General features: G+C 34.8%; 1 protein-coding gene across 1 annotated transcript; it reads right to left on the bottom strand.

Annotated features, from left to right (window-relative positions):
* Window positions 1-945: 945 nt before the first annotated feature.
* ACTR10 (actin related protein 10) lies at window positions 946-24,066 on the bottom strand. The gene is made up of 13 exons (XM_028507201.2): window positions 23,761-24,066; window positions 21,634-21,706; window positions 18,797-18,879; window positions 17,857-17,965; window positions 16,133-16,240; window positions 13,316-13,383; window positions 12,911-12,990; window positions 9,152-9,187; window positions 6,310-6,389; window positions 6,151-6,224; window positions 4,408-4,489; window positions 3,106-3,307; window positions 946-1,775 (listed from the first exon to the last, which is right to left on the bottom strand). The coding sequence occupies exons 1-13, from the start codon at window positions 23,835-23,837 to the stop codon at window positions 1,594-1,596; spliced, it is 1,254 nt and encodes a 417-aa protein (XP_028363002.1). The 5' UTR covers window positions 23,838-24,066; the 3' UTR covers window positions 946-1,593.
* Window positions 24,067-24,756: the final 690 nt, after the last annotated feature.

Raw genomic sequence — 24,756 nt, 5'->3', positions numbered from 1 at the left:
CATGATCTAGTAAATTATAATAAATCATGCCTAATCTCAATGCCAAATGCTGTAAGATTTCGTGTAGTGAATTCAGTTTGCACAGCCTGCAACAACCCGTTATTGAAATTCTATTCATCCCTCAGGAACAAGGTCAAACACTCCTCTATGAAGTTTTCCTTGACTCCTTGGTCAACAGTAACATGCAATTGATACCCTACCACATTATGGCTTTATAATCAGTTGTGGATACAACCACATCTAACCTGTAAATTCCCCAAAAGTAAAAGTTCATGACTTACTGTTGTGCCATTTACAGTTATCTAAAACTATTCTAGGTGCACAGCAGTCAATAAATACTGAATGAGTCCTAGTCTTGGGCTACTAAAGCAGCAGAACACGGTGACTGTCCTACTGCTAGAGGTAGAAATACTTTAAAAAGTAACACAGACACATGCACACATATAAAAATGAATCCTTTCCTATTCCGAATGCCAGGAACCAGCTCTTTCAAGTGTTAGTTTGCATTTGTATCTTCATACAAAAAAGCAATTTGGCAGACCAAGGCAGGATCCAGAAAAAGATGAGCAAAATGATTAAGTAAAAATAAACCTGGGATATATAGTCCAGAAAATATATTAATCCCTACTCTCTCCTCAGGAATGAGAATCCACAGGTATAGAGAGGAGTAGTTTACAGTTGTTTGTATGGAAAATAATATAATAATAAATAGCACAAGAACAAACTGTGTTTTGCATACTCACAACTGTCAATCTATTTCTGCCCGCCCTGTGTTTCCCATTTTAAAGGTACCCAGGAAGAATGAATGCAGCAAAATCTCAGCAACAGGTAGTTCATTAAAAACAAATGAATAAAAACAAACAAAAATAAAAATGAAACGACTAAGTACTTTATTTTAAAAAACTGGTGTCCTGAGATGAAAAACACATCAAAAAAGATTAAAGATGTTATGATGCATGTTTATGAAGCAGTACATAAAAATACATGAAATATCTTTGTATAACAAAGAAAAAATTTCTTCTTAGAAATGGAGAATGGTTGACAAAAGAAACTATATAGTTGGTGAATATTTCCACACTTTGTTTAACAAATGCTTACCTATGCTCCCAAACATACTTAGTCCAAAGAGTTAGATATATTGCATGGATATATAAATACCAAAACAAAAGGATTTTTAAGAAATAGGCCAATGTTAATATTGTATTTGAAGTAACTGGTAATGGTAACATTATTTGTTCTTTAAATGTAGTAACTGCTAAAAATAATGAAATTAATGGAATCTCCAATGCCCAGGACAGATTATGTGAATAGTGGAGTAAATACTCTTAAAAAAAAAAACAAACAAAACAACTATGTAACAAACTTCCAAAACTAAACTGCTTTGCTATATTTTATTGATATAAATACAACACATTTCATAAGCACAGCTACCATTTTACCACTACATAAAAGCCAAAATAATTAAATATTGAAAATTACAGAAATGCTTTCACTTCCACAAGTTGTCTCTAATAGTGTCTCACATACTTTGTACAATTTGCTTGTAATCGATATGATATTTGAAGTGACACCATGTTGAATTTATTCAAATTTTTATTTCTCAGTGGAAAATGCTCTTTTCATTAGAGGTGGTTGAGCTTTCCCAACATCAAACATCATCTCCAAAGGTGGGTTATTGAGAGAACACCAGTCAGGAATACGACCTGTCTGATTATAATATTCCTTTGAGATGGAACGGCTCCCCAGTATGTCTTGCAGTGCTCCAAAAATAGCTCCTGTGTGGTAAAATATTTTTATAAGTAAGATGAAAGCTTTTACCAGAAAATTTTAGGTACTCATACATCCACTTCATTATATGACAAGACAGAACAGGTAAAATTCAAGAATGTATATTCACACTCTTAAATTAATTCCAGTTAGGCTGTTCTTTATCCTATATTTTAAATAACAGGGTAAGCCATAATCACTGTGTAATGGACTATAATAGATTATAGTGAAAATGATAACAAGTATTACTGTATCTAAAAGCAAGAGAGGCACAGCGGGGTGGAAAGTATTTCTAACTCTGTAAATACAATAAATACCCTTAGTTTTCTTTGCCACCACTCTAAAATTGTGTTTTTGAATAAAATGGCACTGCAAACCCCCCAAAACATAATACCATAAGAATCTATGCTGAAGACCTTATAAAGATCCCCACACGGCAGACTTCACAAAGTAATTTAGTAACTAAATCCATTTGTCCTAGATCAAAATTATATTTTGACAATATAATTTTCTTTACATAACAATAAAATTCTACTTTACTAGAGATACAATGACCATTTAAAAATGTCAATATTGCCCTGGCTGGCGTAGCTCAGTGGATTGAGTGTGGGCTGCGAACCAAAGTGTCGCAGGTTCAATCCCCAGTCAGGGAACATGTCTGGGTTGCAGGCCACGGCCCCCAGCAACCACACACTGATGTTTCTCTCTTTCTCTCTCTTTCTCCCTCCCTTACCTCTCTAAAAAAAAAAAAAAATAAAATCTTTAAAAAAAACTCAATACTTTGTTTTTCTCTCAGAAAGATACTGATACCTCTTAGCTGAAACTGCATCATTAAACATGTATCAGAACGTACTCAAATATACATATCTGTGATTGTTTTTCTCTCTCAAGTAGTCTCTTTATTAGGCTATAAACTATTTCCTCCTTTCAATGAAACTATCATTTTCTACGTCACAGAACTCAGTCTCTCAAAATAAAATTATAAAATAATAAATTTTCATATGGCTGACATATTAGCTTTGTAAGGATTTAAAACATGTTTTAAGAAATGGTAGCATCACTGGAATAAATGAACAGCTATCACTATTATGAAGGATGACATCAATTGGACAAAGAAGCTTATTTTAAAACATCCAAGTGTAAATGTTGAAACAGGCATATAATTCTGAAAATTAACAATTTAAGAAAAAGTTAATATTCAAAAAATTCTTTAATAGTTCTATTAGTTTATTAAGTGGGCAGATCTGGACACTGAATCATCTACTCTAGTATACCATTAAATACTATTCAGGAATCAATTAGTATACAATAATTATATTTTAAAAACTAAATTCTTACCTCCCAACCAGGCCACACAATTAGCCTTTGCAGGTGGAGTATGAATACGGAATGTCTTGGTGCCAAGTGTTTTTTTATATTTTGGTTTTTCTACCAAATACCTTATTTCTGCAAGCAATCTGTGGAGAAATCCTGGTAACATAGATGTGCCACCTATGACTACCACATTCTCTGCTAACTGCTTCCTGGTGTCTATTGGGCACTGTTACCAAAGAGAGAAAAAAAAGGATTTATCCTTAACAGTATAAATGATGCTTGAATGGACTTAAGAAAACATACAGCTTAAGTATTACAAATTAAATAGGTGATCATTTGTATGACAAAAAGTGGCCACAGCAAGGTTTCTTTAACAAGGGAGTTTTCACGTAGTAAATATGACCACCACAATAATACTGCCATATACTCACAAAGAACTTTAAAAATGTTTAAATTTAATAATATAGAATTTTAAATTCTATAGGGCATACGGTGATAACATGTGAGTACTCTCATTTTCAGGACAGAATGACTGAATTAAGTAAAGAACACGAGAAGAAATAACTTCTCATTTCTTTTCAGTAAGGAGAGTGTGAAAACTTAATTCTTCTAAGGTACTACCTTCACAGTATGATATCTAGAGCAGGGCTGTCAAACTCCTTTCCACCAGGGGCCACATCAGCCTTGCGGTTGCCTTCAAAGGGCCAGATGTAACTTTAGGGCTGTGTAAATGTAACGAGTCCTTAACTAGGTGCAAGGAGCTCTGTGCTGCTGCCAGACAGAAACAAGGTGCCGGGCTGGATTCAGCCCTGTTTGACACCTGTGATCTGGAGCCAGTCATTGAGTGGGAAGATAATATTCTTAGAAATCCCTCCCCATCAGTGCTCTCTAAGAAATAGAAATGTTAAAGTCTTTCATTAATGCTACATTTTTCATTGAAGTTTCTGACTGGAGCCATGGAGACAGACAGCATCTTCCAAAGTGATGTATTTCCCATGAAGTTCTGTGACTGCACCGTCATTAAACAAGAGAGACATATTACCATATACCCACAGGAATTTGAAATTCAATACTGTACAAACCAGCATTTGAAGAAACTATAAGCCACATTAGGTACAAAATAAACATCTGCTATTGCTGCTATGGAAAAATGCATCCCTAATTTTGAAATGTGGTAGTAAGTGTATCTTAGTGCTAAAGTAAAATCGAACACTATAAAGTTTAACATAAAAACTAAAAAATGTAACCAATAGCTAAAATAAAAATAAAGAGAACATTTTAAAGTGCTGTAGTCATAAATTTAAATATTTTACAAAATAAAAATACCTGCATGAGGGAATCCAATATTAAAGTGGCAACTGATTTCTCTTCGTTATCTTGTTCAAAAAGAATTTCCACAACTGAATCTCTAATGAGATTAAAAAGAGAGTGCTTTGTTGGTATCACATAATATGCATAATATACCATTAGTTCTACTGACCTATTTTTAAGTACCAGTACCACGTTACTGTAAAATAATTGTTAAAACACATGTTTGCATTTGAAACAAAATAGCACCTGCCTTACAAGCGTTGAGGTGAGGATTCAATGAGTTAATAGAACAGTGCCTGACACATGTATTAGCTATAATTATTATTATGTATAGATTTACATATATTTTGTCCAGATATACTTCCTTAAACTCAGTAACAGGAAAAAATGAGAACTCTGTAAAAGTTAGTAAGAGTTATCAAGCAGATCAGCAGTGATAGAAGATTTAAAAACAAACATCCTCTGCCCCCAAAGCATTTCTTTGTTTTTTAAAATAATATAAGGCAAACACTGCTAGTTGCCTAATAAAATATTCACTTTCCATTTTTCCCTTCTTGTTCCCAAATTAAAAGAACCCTAACTTGTAGTAGTACCAGGAGGACCCTTGCAGCAGTGGAATAGACACACACCTTGACTGTGGTGGCGGTGACTGCAGGAATCTACCTTATGGTAGAATCACACAGAACTATCTGCATACATTACACCAGTGCCAATTTACTGGTCTGATACTATACTACAGCGATGTAAAATATACCTATGGAGAGACACTGGGTGAATACGTGGGTTTTCTCTACATTATGTTTGTAACTTCCTGTGAATTGTTTGAAAATTAAAAAAAGATAGAACTCCATTTCTCAGGTGAACACAATGCCCTACCGTGTTAGAAACACTCTGTCAGCCTCTCTTACAGCTAGGCATCCCCTAGTACCAGACAATAAAATGGAGGCAGACATGGTGTGTGGAACTTCTAGAAAGTCTCCTTAAAAAGAAGGGGAAGTGCCTTTTTCTTTCCCTTCCTACGACTGCTTGCTTTAAACACAGATGTAGCTATAACTTCAGCAACCATACTGGACGCCAAGGAAAAGGGCTACACGCTCAAAACAATAAAAGATGTTGGGTCGCTGATGGGAGTCGTCACACCATCCCAGGACTGTCTCCGTCTGAACTTCTCTTAAATGAGAGACCAGCTTCTACCTTGTTGAAGACCCTCTTTTCAAATCTGTGTAACTGGTGGCCCAATGAAATCCTAACCAATGCAATACAAAATTAACTGTACATGTGTATATAAAACACTATTTAAAAAATTAAATTGGCACCATACTATGCACACTATTTTAAATCTTTTTCAAAGCATAAAATTCTTTTCATGAGACTTAGCCTACAGTACTGTCTGTGGCTGGTGTGGCACTCCAGCTGCAGAGCTGAATAGCTGCAACAGAGACCATTTGACCCACAAAGCCTAATCTATTTACCATTTGGCCCTTTACAGAAAAAGTCTGCTAAATCCTATTTTAAAGTATCATACTTTATACTCTACCTCAAAGAATGGTTAGTTTCAGTAATTGAATTCTGGATTACTTTGATAAGAATTTTTTTATAGTTTTACAAAGTTAAAAGGCTGAATAATGAATTTATGACTGATGACACCTAATGAAAAAAACACATAACTAATAATACTAAATGTTATATGCAAATATTTTTAAAGGCCAAAACTTTATTTTAGTTATTTTTTTTTGCTCATAGAAATTAAGGTCAAACCTGATTGATCCAAGGACATGTAGAATCTTCTCTCCATCTAATGGGTAGTCAACATTTGGGGGTGGTGAGGGACGCTGAAATATAAATATACATAATCTAATTATAATAAAAATGTAAGTAAACCTCTGAAAAAAGAATGTACTTTTATTTTGAACTTACCTCAGTATTCCCATCCATATTAAATTTTGCTGCTTGGATTTTCAGTCCACGTTTCAGATCACTTACAAAGCAAGTGCGCACTTGAAAGAAAAGTTCAAGTCTGTTATGGTCTGATTTAGTGAATCTATGTCCCCCTTTAAAAAATCCTATTCAAGTAGACATATTAATCACCCATTGCTTCAAATTTCACAAACTACTCCTTTCTTTTGTTAGCTTATGACAATTTATTCACAAATAGAAAAACCTTTTCATTCATCAAGGAGTCATAGGACATGTTGTGTTCATCTTCTGTAAAACCACATTTTTAAAAATACCACCTTTGAGGACACTATTCTGTTTTGATATTATTTTATATAAAGAGTACCATAATAAAAATAAATTTTAGCATCATGAAAATGTGTAATAGAATGTTTCTTTGACCAAGATTGATCTATATCTCTGTATCTAATCTTATATATCCATCTATCTGATTCTTTGTTTTTTTAAATCTTTGCTGGTCAACACAAAGCCAAATTTTACTCCTAGTTACAGTATCACTCCTTAGTTTTCAGTTTTTTGGCATGATTGCTTTCTACCTCTTGGCACACTCCAACACTACCACTTTCCTCCTCTTATATCACCATTTTTGGTTTTATACTTTAAAACTTCTTCTTTTAAAGATTATTTATACTGCAAAGTACCTTTTATAAAAAGCTGTTTCAAGTTATTTTCAGAAATAAGTAAAGAATAATCCTGTCCAAGTAACTCTGTTGGCTAGAGCACCATCCCTATATGCCAGGCTGTGGGTTCAATCCCTGGTCAGGGTACATACAAGGATCAGCTAGTGATTGCATAAATAAGAGGAATGACAATCAGTGTGTCTGTCTGTCTCTCTCCAAAAATCAGTAGTAAGTAAGGAATAAAACAAAGTACAAACAAAATTGATGTTGAGTGCAAAAAAAAAAATCTACTGACTAGGTTACTTAGAAAACATGCTAGTTAAATCTATATGGACATATATAAAATAATTTTCATTTACTAATTCAAAATATATTTCAGAATCTGCAATATGCAAACATGCTATATAGTAGGCAAGGTGCTCAAGTTACTTATAAACTTTGTATTTTATTCAAGTCCTCAGAACTATCTAAGGTAATGCCCAGCCTGCAAGATCATATATACTTGGCAGGGAAAGGGGCCTTTCTCTAAAGAAACAAAATTCACTAAATTTAAAAGCCAAGAATAGATGAATTCTACTTAATAATTTTAAAGTAACTGAAAATTGCCCTGGTTAGTGTAGCTCAGTGGATTGAGTGCCAGCTGGCAAACCAAAAAGTCACAGGTTCAATTCCCAATCAGGGCATAAGCCTGGGTTGTGGGCCAGGTTCCCCAGTTGGAGTGCGCAAGGCAACCAACCAATCAATATATGTCTTACACACTGATGTTTCTCTCCTTTTCTTCCTCCCTTCCCCACTCTCTAAAAAGTAAATAAATACAATCCTTAAAAAAATAAAATCACTGAAAATTTAGGTAATTAAACTACATAAGTAACAAATATGAGTGTGAGTGCTGCATGTTTAACAGAAATGGGTTCCAACTGTACATGTTATTTAGCAACAGCTTTTTCCCGTAATACGGACAACCTTCCAAATCAATACATCTAGATCCTTTTTAATAGCCACACAGTACTCCTTATTATGAAGTTACCAAATTTCATTCAATGTTCCCCTCTTGGGTGGGATGCCCACTTTCAATTTTAATATGCCAGATGGCTCTCCTAAAAGGTTAGTCTTTAATTCTTATTAATAGTAATATATAATCATTTTCCCACAATCTCACAAATATTGGGTGTCTAATTTTCAAGTTTTTACCAATATGATGTTTCTCAGACAAATAAGAAAATTAAACATTTTATAAATATACACACGTATGTTGGAGCACACATAGGAGGAAACACTCCAAATCATTAACAACTGTTACATCATGGGGGATAGGACTGGAAAAAGGAAAGGGAAACTATTAACTTTACTTGAGATATTTCTGGTATTATTTGAGATACTGTAATTAGCATGTACAAATGACTGAAATTTTACCAGAACTGAAGAGATTTTAGGTAATTATACCACAACAGTAAGCAGTCTAATAAACAAGATCCCTTTTGCAGCCCTAGCTCTAACTCTACCTACTGTGTGGCACTAAACAATTCCAAGGCAAAGTGTGCCAGATGATCTCCAGATTCCATTTAACTCTGAAATCATTAAGGTCCAATTCTCTATAAAATGTTCTAGAATATTAATTTTACATGACACTCTCAGCACTAAAGAACATTGAATTATATTTTAATTCCCTTCCTTTTGGTGAACCAAAATACCAGGAAACTCAATTTAAACATTATCATAAAAATGCACTTTAGCAAAGGAGAGGTAATATACCTTATTAAAATGAATCTAATATACTTTGGCCCCAGCTGTAGAATATCTGAAGTCAGTAAAATATCTAACCTTATAAAATATATTTTAAAACTTCAAGTAAAAAACACAACATGATGTAAAATCAGTAGCTTCTTTTTTTAAGCAATTTGACTGTTATTTCACACTGTGCAAATTACTAATTCCCTAGTAACCCTGCATCCTAAATCTACAATTGAGAAGTTTCTTCAATAACACATCATAAATAATGCCAAAAACTTACATAATCTAAATAAAAAATTTTATTTTACATTCTATAGCCTGCATATAAAATATTTTGGGTATTACATAATAAATTTAATATACAAGTATTTCATATCTGTGTAAATATTTTAAGACACATGCCACCCAAACCAACACTTAAGATTCCAAGGGACAAAAAAAACTTAGTTTACCTTTAATGTCCTCTAAGACACCTTCTGGAATTGAACCTAAAAAAAGAAAATTTTTTTAAAACTATAGAACTTTAATAATAAGTAAAAATAGTCTCTTATATTGTATTCACATTTCCAGTTCAGCAAAAATTTAAAATATATAAGTACTATAATTTTTTTAAAAGCCAAATGATAAAATTAAATTGCTTCTGGGGAAGAAACTTCATCATTCAAAACCAAGCCAACCACAGAGGTTAAAGCCAGATGTATGCTAAGCACTACTGGATGTCACTACTTGTAAGTTTGATGAAAACAAGATACCTTAAAAATGGAGTCAAATAACTGACATTAGATAGAATTACCTTTTCTACCATAAAAATATTTGTTGGTTATCTTGTGGTACTTAGAAGAAATATAAGGCTTAATCATGAGTTATTTTTCTTTAGAAAAAAAATGAAGTCTCAAGTTCGATTATCTTTCCTGTGAATAATCAGTGACTGTTAGTAACATGCTAACCTAATATGTATATTTTTAAAAGGTTCACATGCAGACTTTTACTTTTATCCTTCAAGGTAAAGGTGATATTTTAAAAAACTAGTCAGAAAGTACCTAGTCCAAGAAATTTATACAGCACAGGAAGCTTTTGGAAGATGGATGTTTGGAAATGTGATTTTGTTACCAAAACTCTTGTTTTACAAATCAGATTCATAAACAAAATTTTCTAACCTAAATACTAAATCTTCTAAACTCAGAATTTTTAACCCACTATTAAACATGTAAAAATATTCTGATTTATAAAAACAAAGTATTTATATCAAACAAAACAAAAATATATAGTTGAAAAAAGGAATCATGATTTAGTAAGGGTAATCGTGTACTTCTTTCATCTAGATCTACATATCTTGTCAGCTATATTTTTAAGTTGTGGCAGCCACTGAAAATAAGTATTAAATCCAATTAAACTTAAAAACCACACCTTTGCCCTGGCGGGGTAGCTCAGTTGGCCAGACCTTTGTGCCAATACCCCAAGGTTGAGGGTTTGATGCCTAGTCAGGGGATCAACCAATGACTACACCAGTAAGTGGAACAACAAATGATGTTGTTGTTCTCTCTCTCTCTTAAAAAAACCAATGAATAAAAAATAAATACTATATAATTTAGAATTTAAAAAACCATACTTTCATAATGTTAAACCATGAACTTAAAAAATAAACAACCACATTGCAAAATTTTTAGAATAATGATCACTTTAAAATTATTTTACCTTTATTATCTCACCCTTTCCAAATTCTTACTTTTGTTTTTACTATATAGTAATAATAGTGCACATATCATTAATAAATAAACATACATACATATTGAAGGTACACATTCAAAATCTTTTAACTGATGGGGTTAGTGTATCAGTTAGGGGTCAGTTTTAAGATTCCTGTTCTTAAGTGTTAAAATTTATCTCACAAGAGGATAAATATTCTCCAAAAGATTTAAATATGGCTATAAATAGATGAAAGAGGTGTAACTAGATTACAAGAATTTACAATTTAAGAAAAGTGCTAAAAATGGTAACATTCCACATACTATACTCTCTCTAGGAATACTCAAATAAATTCCAACATGTGCCAAAGACATTTGGTAATATGAAAAAGTTTTCTTTAGGCAACATGTAAGGAAGGCATAAAAATAAAGGGCTTATTTTAGCTGGGTGTAGAAGCTGCTTCGGAAAGGGGCTCCTTTATCTTACCAAGTTATCATAGCTATTTAAAGTTCGAAAATGAAGAGTACAAACAAGAGGCACTGATTAGCTCTGAAAAATCGTGTTTAATTTTCAGTTAACTTAGGAGAATAAGAAGCATAATATTCTGTATATAATTTACTTTTAAACTGAACACTTTCAAATCAACATAGTTTAGCTTTTTATAAGTTTAAGGTACTTTATATATTCATTCTTTTTTGAACTAGATTCTGAATACTAAACAAAAGAGGCTCATTCAAAGTTCAGGTAAGGAAACTCAAATATGTGTAAGACTTGCATTTAACCTTTACTAAGGATTTCACAAGAGAAATCTTAAATGTATTTGAGTTTCTGATATTCCTAAATGGGTTCTTCACCAAAGAGTGATACATTTGTTTGTTAATTTTTAATTCCTCAATTATTGGGCTGTAAGGCTTACTATCACAAACACAGATCTGGGGGACTTTGAGAAGGAAAGGTTAGAGTCCAAGACAGTTGCTTAAAGAATAGGTGTCTAAAACCTACAGCTCAGAATTTTAAGAAAATGTTATATATTTTAAAGAAGACCTCTATTAAGAATATCTTATGTTGCACTAAACTCATGATCTTTGGATACATTTTATAAATTGAATGTCATCACGACATACTAGAAGGGTAAGAAAGTTTATCTAGGATAGAAAAATTATACTCTGATCTATACAATGAAGAATGCTATCATCTTAACTGCCAAAGGAATGGAAAAGAAATATATGCAAAGACAAATGTCCTAAAAACCTGCCTTTCTTTTTCCAACATTTACTCTGTGCCCAGGCACTATATTATGTGCTACAGATTTAAAAATAAGTAAGACAGGAATCCTCAAAGCCTACTAAGGGAAACCAGTAAGCTAACAGGCAAATTAAGAACATGTCATATGTGCTAATCAATACTGCTGAGGACTTAACAGATAGGGCTTAACAATTTTTCTGCTTAGGGCAAACAAAGAATGCTTAAAAATTAAGATGACATTCTAGCTGAGTCATGCAGAAAGATAAAAAACCCAACTAGGCAAAGAAAAACATCCCGGGTAAAGAAACAGAAAAAATGAAGACACAGGGATTGTAGAAGGACTATGGTGCCTGGGTGACATGAAATTTACTGTAGCAAGTATAAGGTGCAAAGGGTTAATTTAGATTGTTAATTTATTTAGATTCTTCACAATCTTCACAATCTAAATAAATTTAGATTGTGAAGAAACACGTATTATCTAACAGATAATTTGGATTTGAGCCTGTGGGAGCCGGCAAAAGTTCTCAGGAAACAAAGCAACATAATCACAGTTGTTCTGTGCAAGTTCTTCCAAGCAACAGTGTAAACTAGTCTGAATCAGTCCAGAGAACAGGCTCCGATAATAACCCAAGCAAGCAATAGTGAGAGCCTAGTTTACAACGTCCATGTTTTCAGATGTTCAGTGGTGTGGATGGCTGACAAAAAGTTACCTGCCCTCCAAAAAGAGAGAGAGAGAGAGAGAGAGAGAGAGAGAGAGAGAGGGAGAGATATGAAATTTGAGAGATTTCTAAGAGAAAACCAAAAGGACTTGATTAACTCTCAGTTTTCCAAAATGGGAGATAAGAAAGATGTTATCTTTATCCAAAAATGATTCACTAAAATGAATTTAGAGGCAGAGTTAAAGTGTTCACTTAAGTTTGAGGTGCCAGGAGACATGCCTCGTTTATATCCAATAATCTATTGGAAATATGAAATCAAGTTTAAAAGAAGGGTCAAGCCCAGGGATACATTTGAGAATCAACAGCATTCCTGAAAACCAAGGAAGAAGATAGTATCAAGAGTAAGTTGTAATCAACAATGTCAAAAGTTCTAGGAAAGATGACTAAAATTAAACTACTAGATTCGGTAATGAAAAGCTCAATCATAACCTTATAATTGGAACAATGTCATCAGAGTGACATGCAGAAAAAGAGACTAATGGTGAAATGGGATTAAAAATGAGTTGAAAAATGAAACGGGAATAATGTAAACCACTCGTAAATAGTTTTAAATGATTTTACCCATAACAGAGGGAAGGCTCTGTTCTTTAGCAGCACTTGTGTCAACAGTACATTGTTCCAATAATTGAGTTTCCAACTCCCTGAAAGTATTAAAAAAAAAAGAGTTACTAGAATTAAAATACTGCAACGGATATCCTTTTCTTATTTAATACATTTACTACATAATGATGTCGTTTTAAGTCAAATGATAACCTTTTCTTATTTAATGTTTATTACATACTGTATTATGATGCCTTAAGTAAAAGCAGTTTTATACTTTAAAGATGAACACACTGAAGATTAATGGAATATGAAATAAATAACATTAAATGTCCACACTATATGTCCCCTGTTGAATACGTCAAAAAATTAGCACTGTTTTTGTGGCACAGGTAAAGAAAATATGCCAAATTCCAAGAAACTTACCTGTGCAGAGCTTTTCCTCCTAGGGGGAGTGCTCCCCAACAATTAAGTACTGGGATTCCTTCATATATCTATAGGGTAGTCAAGGATATTACTATTTTAAGAGATAAAATGTGGTTTCCTTTATATTTTCCTCACCTTCTGCAGTAGCGTTTTAAATTAGATTTTTACTTATTTTTAAAAGTTACAGAAAATCAGTCTTTTTTAATATTCTTCTCCATAGAAAAAGGTTAAATATACAACACACAGGATTCATTAGTTTATGCTAGGGTATCCGATAACATAGCCACTGGCCAAATACAACTATTCAGTACTTGAAATGTAGCTAGTTTAATTTCAGATGTGCAGTAAGAATAAACTCTATACAAAATCACCAAATTTAGACTTAATACAAAAAAAGCTGCTGTAAGATATCTCATTATCAATTTTTATACTGATTCTCTTTCATTTATATTTTTAAATAGGTAGGACCTGAACAGACATGTCTCCAAGGAGGACATACAGAGGGCCCAGAGACATACGAAGGGATGCTCAGCATCACTGGCCATCGGAGAGACGTAAATTAAAAACAGAATGAGATACCACTTCACACGGGTCGGAATGGCCATCATAAAACAATCAACAAACAAGTGCTGGCAAGGTTGTGGAGAAGAAAAGGGAACCCTAGTGCACTGTTGGTGGGAATGCAGACTGGTGCAGCCACTGTGGAAAACAGGATGGAATTTCTTCAAAAAACTAAAAATGGAACTACCTTTTGATCCAGCAATTCCACTGCTGGGATTATACCCTAAGAATCCTGAATCACCAATTCAAAAGAACCTATACACCCCAATGTTCATAGTAGCATTATTTATAATAGCTAGGTGCTGGAAACAGCCTAAATGCCATCAGTAAATGAATGGATCAAAAAAACATGGTGCATTTACACAATGGAATACTATGCAGCAGAAAGAAACAAGGAGCTCCTACCCTTCACAGCAGCATGGATGGAACTGGAGAGCATTATGCTAAGTGAAATTAGCCAGGCAGTAAAAGACAAATACCATATGATCTCACCTATAAGTGGAACCTAATCAACAAAACAAACGAACGAACAAAAAAGAACCAGAGAAATGGAAATAAAGAACGGATAGGAACCAGAGGGGTGGGATGGGGGTAAGAGGGGAAGGAAGGGGAACACGTACAAAGGATCCATGGACAAGGACAATGGGGAGGGGACTGTCTTTGGGAGAGGGGTTGGATGGGGCAGGGGACAGTAACAGGGGTGGGTGGGGTGAGATGAATGGGGACAACTGTAACTGAACAACAATAAAGAAAAGACAAAAGTTCAATCACAGCAACCAAGGTACATTCTTAGGAAGACAGATTTGGAATACAATTCATATAAAAAAAACTACAATTGTCTTTGTCTCATTCTTAAAAAAAAGGTAGCTTAGAAAATTTTAAATTACATATATCTTACATTATATTTCTACTAGACAGCAAAGAGGATAGTGTACAATACTGTACCATGGGTTTGCTACCTTACTTTGTATGTTTTTGCCGATGTCGTGTAAACATAAAATTTATAAAAAGGAAAGGGATACTGGTGAAAGCACTGGCTTTGGCAACAATCATGGGTACATATCTTGGCTTTATGCTTATATAACCTTAAGTGAACTATGTATCCAAACTTTCAATCTTCTCATTTATAAAATGAAAATAATACTTAAGTTACAGCATTGTTGTAACACTTACAAACAAAACACTTTATATTTAAAAAGCTACTGCCTAATTTAGTTCCTTAGAAGTTAATGATTCTTGATTTCCTTCCTATAAGTATTCCTTCTAATAAATAAATATAGATCTCACAACCTCCTTTTCAATGTAGCCATGTCCATTGTGATATTTCTGAGCAACATATATTCTGCTTAAATGCTTCTAATGACAAGGAATTTACCAGTTTATAGTTAGTAATCCTATTGTGTTGTAACAACCCTGTAACTTAAGTATTATTTTCATTTCATAAATGAGAATATTGAAAGTTTGGATATGTAGTTAACTTAAGGTTATATAAGCATAAATCCGAGCTTGAATTACTAGAGATGCTGTGGGTGATATAAAAACTACAGCACTTATTGAGCAAGTTAGTGTGTACCAGCTCCTTTGCTAACACTTTACATACACCACCTCGCTCAAGTCACTCAACACCCTCTCCGCTGGAATTACTGTGATTCCCATTTTATGGATAAGGAAACTGAGGCTCAAAGAGATTAAGTTACCTGAGCAACATCATACTAGTAGGAAGCATAGCTGAGATTTACACTTATGTGTATATTTTATCCCAAAACCCAAACTCATAAACCCTATACCATACTGCCACATTGATGGCCTCTCTAGAGAGGACAGAAAAAACACATCTTCAGCATTCCACAGTGAGCCTTCAGCTATGTGAGGACACCGTTAACTTTCAATTTTTCTTTATTTAACTTTCTTGTTTTAAGTTTCTTCAATTACTCGCTGTATGATCTTGTCTTAGAAGTTGACCATCCTAATCAACTTCTCTGACATGTCCAATTAGCTGATGTTCCTCTTAACAACTGAACATAAAATTCATGAGGTCTGATCCCTGGAGTATATACTGGGACCAAGTCATAATAATAATTTCTACAAAAAGTAAATTTAACCCTCACAATCCGGAGAATTTTTTCCACATTGTAATTCATATTTGTACATGGTAACCCAAAATAGTTTGATGCAATAAAACCCATTTGTAATAAGCCCAATTATTTTAAAATAGAGTAAAAACTGCAAAATTAGCTGGCTGACAAAAAAAGATACAGGCAACACCAGGCTTTCCCTGTATCCGCAATCCAGGACCATGGCAGAGTTTATCCCAAGTGTCAGAAGTGCCATTAAATGGCTTGGAGCAAGCAAGACAGATGGAACCTAGAAAACCAAAACAGCAGAATGAGCCAGCAGTTGAAAGGGTTTAACTTACATTTCAAATATATTTGAAAAAACTCCCAGGAATGTTATATTAATTTATATTATGATACCTATTCATCAATTTTATGGCACTAAATTAACAACTAGTTTGTTGATTTATTTGAATTTACAGGTAATCAAAATGTGTTGAAGTAAATCAAAACATTCTAAATTCTCCAAGTTGTTTTGTTCCAAAATAAAGCATTAAAAAATACTGTTCTCTTTCTCAGAGGAAAAATTGAAGGAGATAAAAGAAGAGGTCTAGAAACATAAAATCAAAAGAAAATGCTACATTTAAAAAATACAAAGATGCCTTTGCCATCAAAATGAAAATACACAAAAAGAACTGACTGTCCTTTTTTCACATAGTGTAATAAAACCTGTATTTTTAAAAAATTGTAATATAGCAGTTAGAATTAAATTCAAGAACTACAAAAATCCTTAGTTCTCTGTAACATTTTTCAGTGAGAATTTGCCAGATCTGGCGACACTCCAAATATCAGATATTCAATCAAAACATGAAAATCCATTAGAACCAAATGACAAACAACATAATGGCTGTATTTCCCTCATCTAAGTAGATATAGCAGGTGCTCTAGTCATAGACAAGGAGACACAAACACAACTAAAAAGCTAAGTGTAAACACAGAGATTTGTGTATTTTATTCAGGTAAGAGCTTAAGTGACTTCTTGTCTGTGTTCTCCCTACTGCAAACCAAATTCCTAAATCTGTACCATCAGTAAGTACAGGAAGCAGGAATCTGCTTCTGCCTTAATAAACTACAAGTCAGATATATTAATTGCCCTTATCTCCTAAAGACATGAGTTTTGATACATTTTGAGTTCAGTAGAATGTATAAAAAATACATTTATATGTATTTATATGTGCTTAATTTCTGATATGCTGTATACATTATACAATCTTCTAGCTTCCCTTGCTGGAAAATCATCAATTCCTAAGGCAGAGACTAAAAAAAATTTTAATAATAAAGATTAGCCATATGATCTTTGCTTAGAGTATGAAATTTAATCATCTTCAATCATAATTTTGCTCTTTAAAATAATGTTGACTCCAAGAAAAATTACTAACATCAAGACATAAGAGTCATTCCTGGCACTGCCTGCCTAGTCTAAGGGAAACAATACTTAAATATTCCATTTAACAGGAATTTAAAGCCTAAAATGAAAGAATTGAAGAATTTAGAGCACTCGACATAACTGAACAATAGCAACTAGAAAGACCTGGAAGAAACACCTCATAATCTCCACAGTACCTAATAAACCTTTTAATTCTGAAAGGAAAAAAAAGTCCCCAAACAAAAAAACCTATATTAAAATAAATAACAGAAACATCAGTAAGAAGAAATCTTCATCTATCTAAGCGGTCGATGAAATGCTAACTACGCATGAAATAACTATATAAAGAAAGAAAATAAACAGTCAATTTCAGGAGGCTTCGGTTTCCTCTGTCACCTGGTTCCTCAAATCACTGTGTAGTATATACAATGAAGAAGATGAATGAGGACCTTTAGTTTAAGCTTGGAGTGCCCACCAGAAACAACACATAAAACAGGTACCTCGAAAGACTTGAAAAGGACGCGAGTGAGTGTCTCTCTGAAGTGGGAAGGACATAGCACCGACTCAATAACCACAACTCGGCGGTCTCTGGGATTCACCAACAAATGCCTGAAAAGTGATAGTTTTGTTTTTAAAAGAAGATAAAAGTTTTTATTCATTTTGGTACATATTCCAATTTGTTAAGAATAGAGAAAGTATACCACATTAGCTCTTAACTTGCTCTATGACAAAGAGATATCTTCATTTCACAACCCAGGAAAGATGACAACATTCCTGACCTCTTTACTACATTTCATGCACTGTGTCAGGAACTTCATTTACATCCACTAACTTATCCCAGAAAACAAAAACGGCCTACTATGAATAACTTGAGCCATTAACAAGACAGTTTTTTAAATTTAGGCTACAAAACTAAGAAAAAGTATATGCATAAAACTCCAAATATAAGTTTATAATTTGGAAAATATAAATACCTTACCCTTCTATTACCCAGAAATGGCCATTGATAGCATTTTGTGTATTTTCATATTGTGCATGTACATGCATATATTTTAACAGAAATATTCATTCCACAGTTGTTCTGTAACTTGCTTTTTCCAATCATCATCAATACATCTAAGACACCTTTCTGTATTGGTATATATAAAGAACCCTTTTTTAATGTTGTGTGTTTCATTATAAGGGTATACAATAATTTAATTATCTACCCCCCCTTTATTAAAGGGAACTTGATTTATTTCCAATATTTCCTTATGCTTGGCCATTTTCTAGTATTCAAATATACTTGGAAAAGATTGAAAATAAGCAAGTAAAAATGGTAATAGAAGTCAACCTTTTTTTCCCCCATCAAATATAACACAACTAAATTTCACTAAGAGTGGCATTAGGAAAACCTAATCACAAAAACTGGGGAAAAAAACAAACAGCATTGCATCCTACCTGAAATACAGTGTGTGGATAAACTCCTTTAGGTAGGAATATAATTCTTCTGTATTGATATTATATTGAACAACTTTGATAGGCTATAAAAATTAAAATGACATTGATTTATATTAATAAAATAATCTCAAGTTGAAACATGCTTATTTATGATTCTGATAGTAAATCAAAAGCAATTTGTATTGAGAATAAATACAAACATTAAATGTACATTAATCACTTACATCAGAAATCCTTAAGAACTGGCATGTCCAAAATGATGGGCCTTTTTTGCTTGTGTGCTATGAAAGTGTGTGCCCATAAGTAATTAAAGAACTATGTTCATTTGCATTTGTCTGCCATCATATTTATCATTTTGGCAGGAACAATAAAAATAGCATCAATTAAAAAGCATCAAAAGCTACAGACTTGGCCCAGTCTCTGTTGGTCATCCCCAAAACACTGATGCTTTCCCCCTTGTACCATCAGCCCCACTTCATCACGTATAAAATGTCTTCTTTCCTGTTAGCTACAAGCTCCACAGGGCAAAGACTGTTTCTGGCTTACTTTTGATATATTCCCCTTAACTGATACAGTACAAAGCACAAACTACATACTTAAGTAAATATGTGTGATAAAAAGGAAAACACACATCTTTAGCACTAAAGCAGTATGTGCAAACACTACCAAACCACGAGTGCTAAATCAATACAAATACCTGACAAGGTTTCACTGAGAATCATTAGAAAGCTTTAAGTACTCTGATCCGTTATTGTCACACCTTTCTTCGTTTACTCTTTTAAAGAAAAGACCATCAGCTCAGCTAGTTTCCTGATTTTATGAGGATTAAAAAGTTTCTGAATCATATATAGCTGAACATAAGAGTAATCTTCACAAATATTTGTCTTTTCAAGAAGAAGAGCTGAAAGCACTAAGAAAAGTGCCAAGGAGAATGTAAAAGTTCAGAGTCCAGTTAGGACTGTACCTAGTAACCTATCTGATAACAAAATAACATCAATTATTATATAACAACATGAAAAATGAATAGGCAGGAACTTCAATCATATTTGATACCACACCACAAATATGTGCTATATTTCTGGCTTATCTAAGAATCTGCAGAAAATTCTGAAATCAATAGAAAAGATTTCTTACAAGCATAATTAAAAAGATTTCTGATTCCATGTTAATCTTTTTTTTTAAAGATTTTATTTATTTATTTTATTTTTAGGGAGGGAAGGCGGGGGAGAGGGAGAGAGGGGGAGAGGGAGAGAGAGAGAGAGAAACATCAATGTGCAGTTGCTGGGGGTTATGGCCTGCAACCCAGGAATGTACGCTGGCTGGGAATCGAACCTGGGATACTTTGGTTCCCAGCCCGTGCTCAATCCACTGAGCTACGCCAGCCAAGGCTTGATTCCATGTTAATCTTAATGATGCATCCCTAATACCAAATATACAATGATGTACTAGTCTCTTCTGCTATACATGCTTTTATAAAACCAAAATGCTCATATTCAATTGTTAAATAAGGGAATATTATCTGTATTAATGTGATTTTTATATTAGTTCATATTAGGCAAGAGGAATGAAAAATATGTTACCAGTTATTATCTTCATCAAGAAAAATCAAGTCATCAATGTGTGGCCACACAGGTACATATCCTTTCAGATTTATTTTTAAAAGTCTGCATGGTCCTCTGTACCAGGCCCCCTTCCCAGAAGGGCCTTCTCACGACTCTCTGTGGGCTGCACTTACTTTTGGTCCCATCTGAACAACAGCCCCACTGGCCAGCCTACAGCTCACTTCCATCTGCACTGTCTCAGCACCCACTGACCAATCTATTATTTTTGTATGTTTAATATCCCTAAGAAATGCTCCAGCCACATTCAGTTGCAAGCCAAAGCTGTTCTGAGAGATCAATTGTTTTTGTTAGTGCTTTGTTTACAAAGTTACATGGGTTTTATATGGTCTATTCCAACCCTATTTTTTCCATTAAGCCCATGTTTGTTTGTGATTTTTTAAAACAGACTTTATTTATTTTCAGAGAGAGGGAAGGGAAGGAGAGAGGAAGAGAAACAAGATACACAGACTGGTTGCCTCTCACATACCCCCTATTGGGGACCTGGCTGGCAACCCAGGTATGTGCCCAGAAAGGGAACTGAACCAGCAAGCTTTCAGTTCGAAGGCCAGCACTCAATCCACTGAAACACATCGGCCAGGGCTATTTGTAATTTTAATAGGTGAATTTTATAGCACCGAAAATTATTCTTTCTATTGTTATACAATTCCTCACTTGTCAAATCAGCTTTGGCAAGAAACCGTCTTTTTAAAAATTGTTTTTCATTGTTCTTTGGATCTTGGAATTAAAGATAAAGGACTGAAGACCTGACATATTAAGAATAAAGTTATTCTATAATTATGTTACATTATAAGGCTCAAAAAATTATTTTACAAGGTTAAAAGCTCTCTCTTGGTATCTCATAATTCTATCTATATAAAATGTACAGAAAAGGCCAATCTTTGAGACAGGAAGACTATGAGTGGTGGGCTGGCAGTGGGAATGGGAATAAACTGTAAACAGGCATTAGAATTCTTATTGGGGTGACAAAAAGTTCTGCAACTGGATTGTGGTGATGGTTATGGAACTTAATATATTTACTAAAAATCATTGAATTGTACACTTAAATACGTGAATTTTATGGTATGCAAAATTAAACTAAATGAAGATTAAAATTTTTTTTCTTGGAATACAGTCATAAGGTATTTAATATAGTTAGCACTATTCTACTCAATCTTATAGGCAGTCACATTTTAAAATACAGTACAGTACTTATTACTAATTTGTTTTTAAAAATACCTTAGGCATGCCAGCTTTTTTAATCACACTAGGAATTATGCATCTTGGACTGGTTTCTCCAGCAAATCCACATCTGCAAATATAAAATTGAAACACTTAAAGTCTTTTATTTGTCATAGAAACAAGTTTTTCTGTATTTATTTAAAAGCAGCAGACATAAACACATCTGGAAACATCTCTGATGCATTCAAAGAGACAAAAAGACCTAAAAAATGTTAATTCCATCTATTTATAAGTACATTAAAGGTTAAAAAAAAGTTTCAAATTAGCAACCTTGACATATGTCAGTTTTTTTTAAATTTACTGATTTTAGAGAGAGAGAAGGATAGAGGGAGAAAGAGAAGTGTTGATTTGTTGTTCCACTTACTTATGTGTTCACTGGCTGCTTCTTGCATGTGCCCTGATGGGAGAGCCAACCTGCAACCTTGGCGTATAGGGATGATGGTCTAACCAACTGAACTACCCGGTCAGTGCTGTCAGTTTGTAGGACAGCATTTATTTCTGTTTTTAATTTTATATAACACATGTCTACAACCCTGGATCTGTACTTTAACTTCATTCATATGAGGTACTTGTAGTCCATCATTCTAATATTATTAGCTTCTATACTGACAGGTTTCCTTTTGGTCTATTTTGAAAACTATGAATACCTGACATAGTTATAATCACACTATTCACCCACCATAAACTCATATAATAAGCTTCTGCCTATGTTTAATCTTTTTCACTATCATTTTTAAAGTGCATAATATTTCATTTTAAAAAATTATTCTTTTTTGAGTATTTAGGTATTTCCACTTAAACTTCAAAATGTTGCTTAAAAATCACCACCATTTAAATTTAGTCTGAAAATTATCTCTTCTTGTTGTTTTCTGTACTGCTCTATTTATTTCAGAATAGCTCTTCACATCTTCTACTAGTCTCCATCTCCACCAATACTCCTTAAATTCCCAGGTGCAACTCACTGGTTGGCTTCAGGTTCCTTTCTTTTACTTCATAAATTTATTTTATCAACCTCCTGTTGTCTTTGTCAATAGTCACCTTCCTGCGTAGCAGCGTTCTGTTTCTCAGTTCCTCAACATATAGTCAAAGTAATTATCTTTCAGTGTCAGCCTGAGGGTATTTATTACGCTAGAAATAAACCTTTAAAATAACCTTAAAAATATAAATAAGGGAAGATTTTACATTGAACAGTAAGAGAATGGACTGTTTAATCCAAGGACAGTTTAATCCAGTCCTGGTACACCTGAAGTCCAAATCTTAGGTAGGCTTTTTAGACGCTTATTCAACAAAGTTATTATATACCTACTATATATTAGGCATTATTTAGATTTTATATAAGGATTCTCAAATGTTTCCATTTCAAATACATACAAAATGCAATTCTGGCTGTCACTCTCCTCTCTCGAGACCAGTACAAGACTCTCAACCTGCAGTCCAAAGACACTGTGATACTCGCCAATCCCTTAAACTCGGTGCAAATACATTAAGGTTTGTGTACCTGTGGCTTTCATTCGGTCGTCAAAGGATCTATGCCATCCAAAAGGTTGAGAACCACTACTCCAGTGTTTACAAGGTGCCTTTTAAAACATTAATTTTCCTAATCTAAGAGTTTTTTTTAGGGGGGCACAATCTAGAGAGTCTCATCTATAGGGTATATCATCTCTTCGATGTGTTCAGTCTCCCCGATTTGATTTCTTACTCTTGAACATAGTTGGATTTCAGCACCAACAGAAGCTCCACTCAGTGTTTAATGATACTAGCTTCCCAAGCTGACAAGCCCAGGGTAAGCGGGGTCTAGGTCTGCGCAGCCATCCTAGCGTGGGTGACTCCAAAGGGTCTGTTCAGTTTCGGGTAATAACCGGGTGCGTCGGCGAAGGTAATTCTTGCGAAGCCTCTTGGGCCTCTTTACCTCCCCACCAGATCTTAGGTATTCCCATCGCCCAAGGTGCAGACAATAAGGACTACCCTTTGCGGAGAGGCTGGGCGGCGGGAGAGTAAGGTGGTGGCGTTCAGACATCGCAACTTGCCCTGTGAGCCAGAGTGAGGATCCCGGCCAGACGTGGGTTTCAGCCATTCACCCCCCCCCCCCCCCCCCCCACCGCAGCCTGCGCCGCGGCCACTCACTTGGTAAAGGCCTCTCCCAGGTCTATCACGACCGCCGTTTTCTCCCCGCCGCTCCCCAGGCCCTCGTACAGCGGCATGGTGGTAAAGAAGACCGTAAGTAGCCAGACGCCGAATCAGGTCCCTACAAACTTCGGGACTCAGGGGGCGCGGCCGGCCGGGGCGACGGCGAGCAAACAGCAGCGGCGGCGGGGGCCTCGCGGGGCCGCGGCGCAGGCTCCGGGCTGTCCCAGGCTGTGCCTCACTCCGCGTCGGACCCAGATCCTCGCAGGCGACCCCGTCTGTGGGACTAGAGAGGAAGCAATGCGCGTTCCGCCGCTGATCTGGGTGCGTGGGGCGCGGGACTCGAGGTGAGCAGAGGCGATCAGGCGCACTGGCCGCCCCGAGTGGGGCGGAGGCACCCGGGTCCTTCCCTCTGGACACGCCCCGAAGTGGCGCTAGGTTGGAAGCATCCTTTGCTAGTTTGTAGTAGATGTCGTATCTTCACTCGTTAGACAAAAAGCTGAAAAACCTGAAGGAGAGAGGGCAAAAGCTCAAAAACTTTTGACTCGTGCTGTCTTGGGACAAGATTTGCTGTGTCCATTGTTTTACCTATAACTTAATCTTCTCAAAACATACGGAGAATTGATGTTTTCACCTGTGCGAACCGAAACTCGGGGATTAAGTAACGTTGCAGAGCTAGAATTGAACGCCAAGATTTTTTGATTTCAAAGTCTGTTCTGTACTACTGATGCTTTAGAGACTGATACGTATGGACGACTACTTATTTGATAGTCATCCCGCTGAAAGTTTTCATTTTAATCCAAAAGAAAGCAGTTAAAATAGCATCCACGAGTCTTGATCTACGGAGAAACAGGGTAATTTAACGGAAGGAATATTGAAACAAGGGTTCCTGTTTACTCGAAAACTGAGGAGCTGTGTAACCTGAAACAAGTTAACTTCCTATTCCAGTGTGCGCACCCCATAGGAATTCTATAATGTAGGTTGTTTACAACTTTA

The sequence above is a fragment of the Phyllostomus discolor genome, chromosome 1, assembly GCF_004126475.2.
Source record: "Phyllostomus discolor isolate MPI-MPIP mPhyDis1 chromosome 1, mPhyDis1.pri.v3, whole genome shotgun sequence".
In the NCBI taxonomy this organism is placed as follows: Eukaryota; Metazoa; Chordata; class Mammalia; order Chiroptera; family Phyllostomidae; genus Phyllostomus; species Phyllostomus discolor.
Note: the sequence above shows the minus strand (reverse complement) of the source record. Positions and strands in the feature narration are given on the sequence as shown.

What these genes read in the sequence shown, in the direction of transcription:
- ACTR10 (XM_028507201.2), bottom strand. Translation starts at nt 23,837, where the DNA reads ATGCCGCTGTACGAGGGCCTGGGGAGCGGCGGGGAGAAAACGGCGGTC. An exon ending in ATCCACACACTGTATTTCAG is followed by an intron (nt 17,966 to 18,796) that starts GTAGGATGCAAT and finishes ATCACTTTTCAG; the next exon opens with GCATTTGTTGGTGAATCCCA. An exon ending in TCCTTTTCAAGTCTTTCGAG is followed by an intron (nt 16,241 to 17,856) that starts GTACCTGTTTTA and finishes TTGGTTTTCTAG; the next exon opens with GTTCCATCTGTCTTGCTTGC.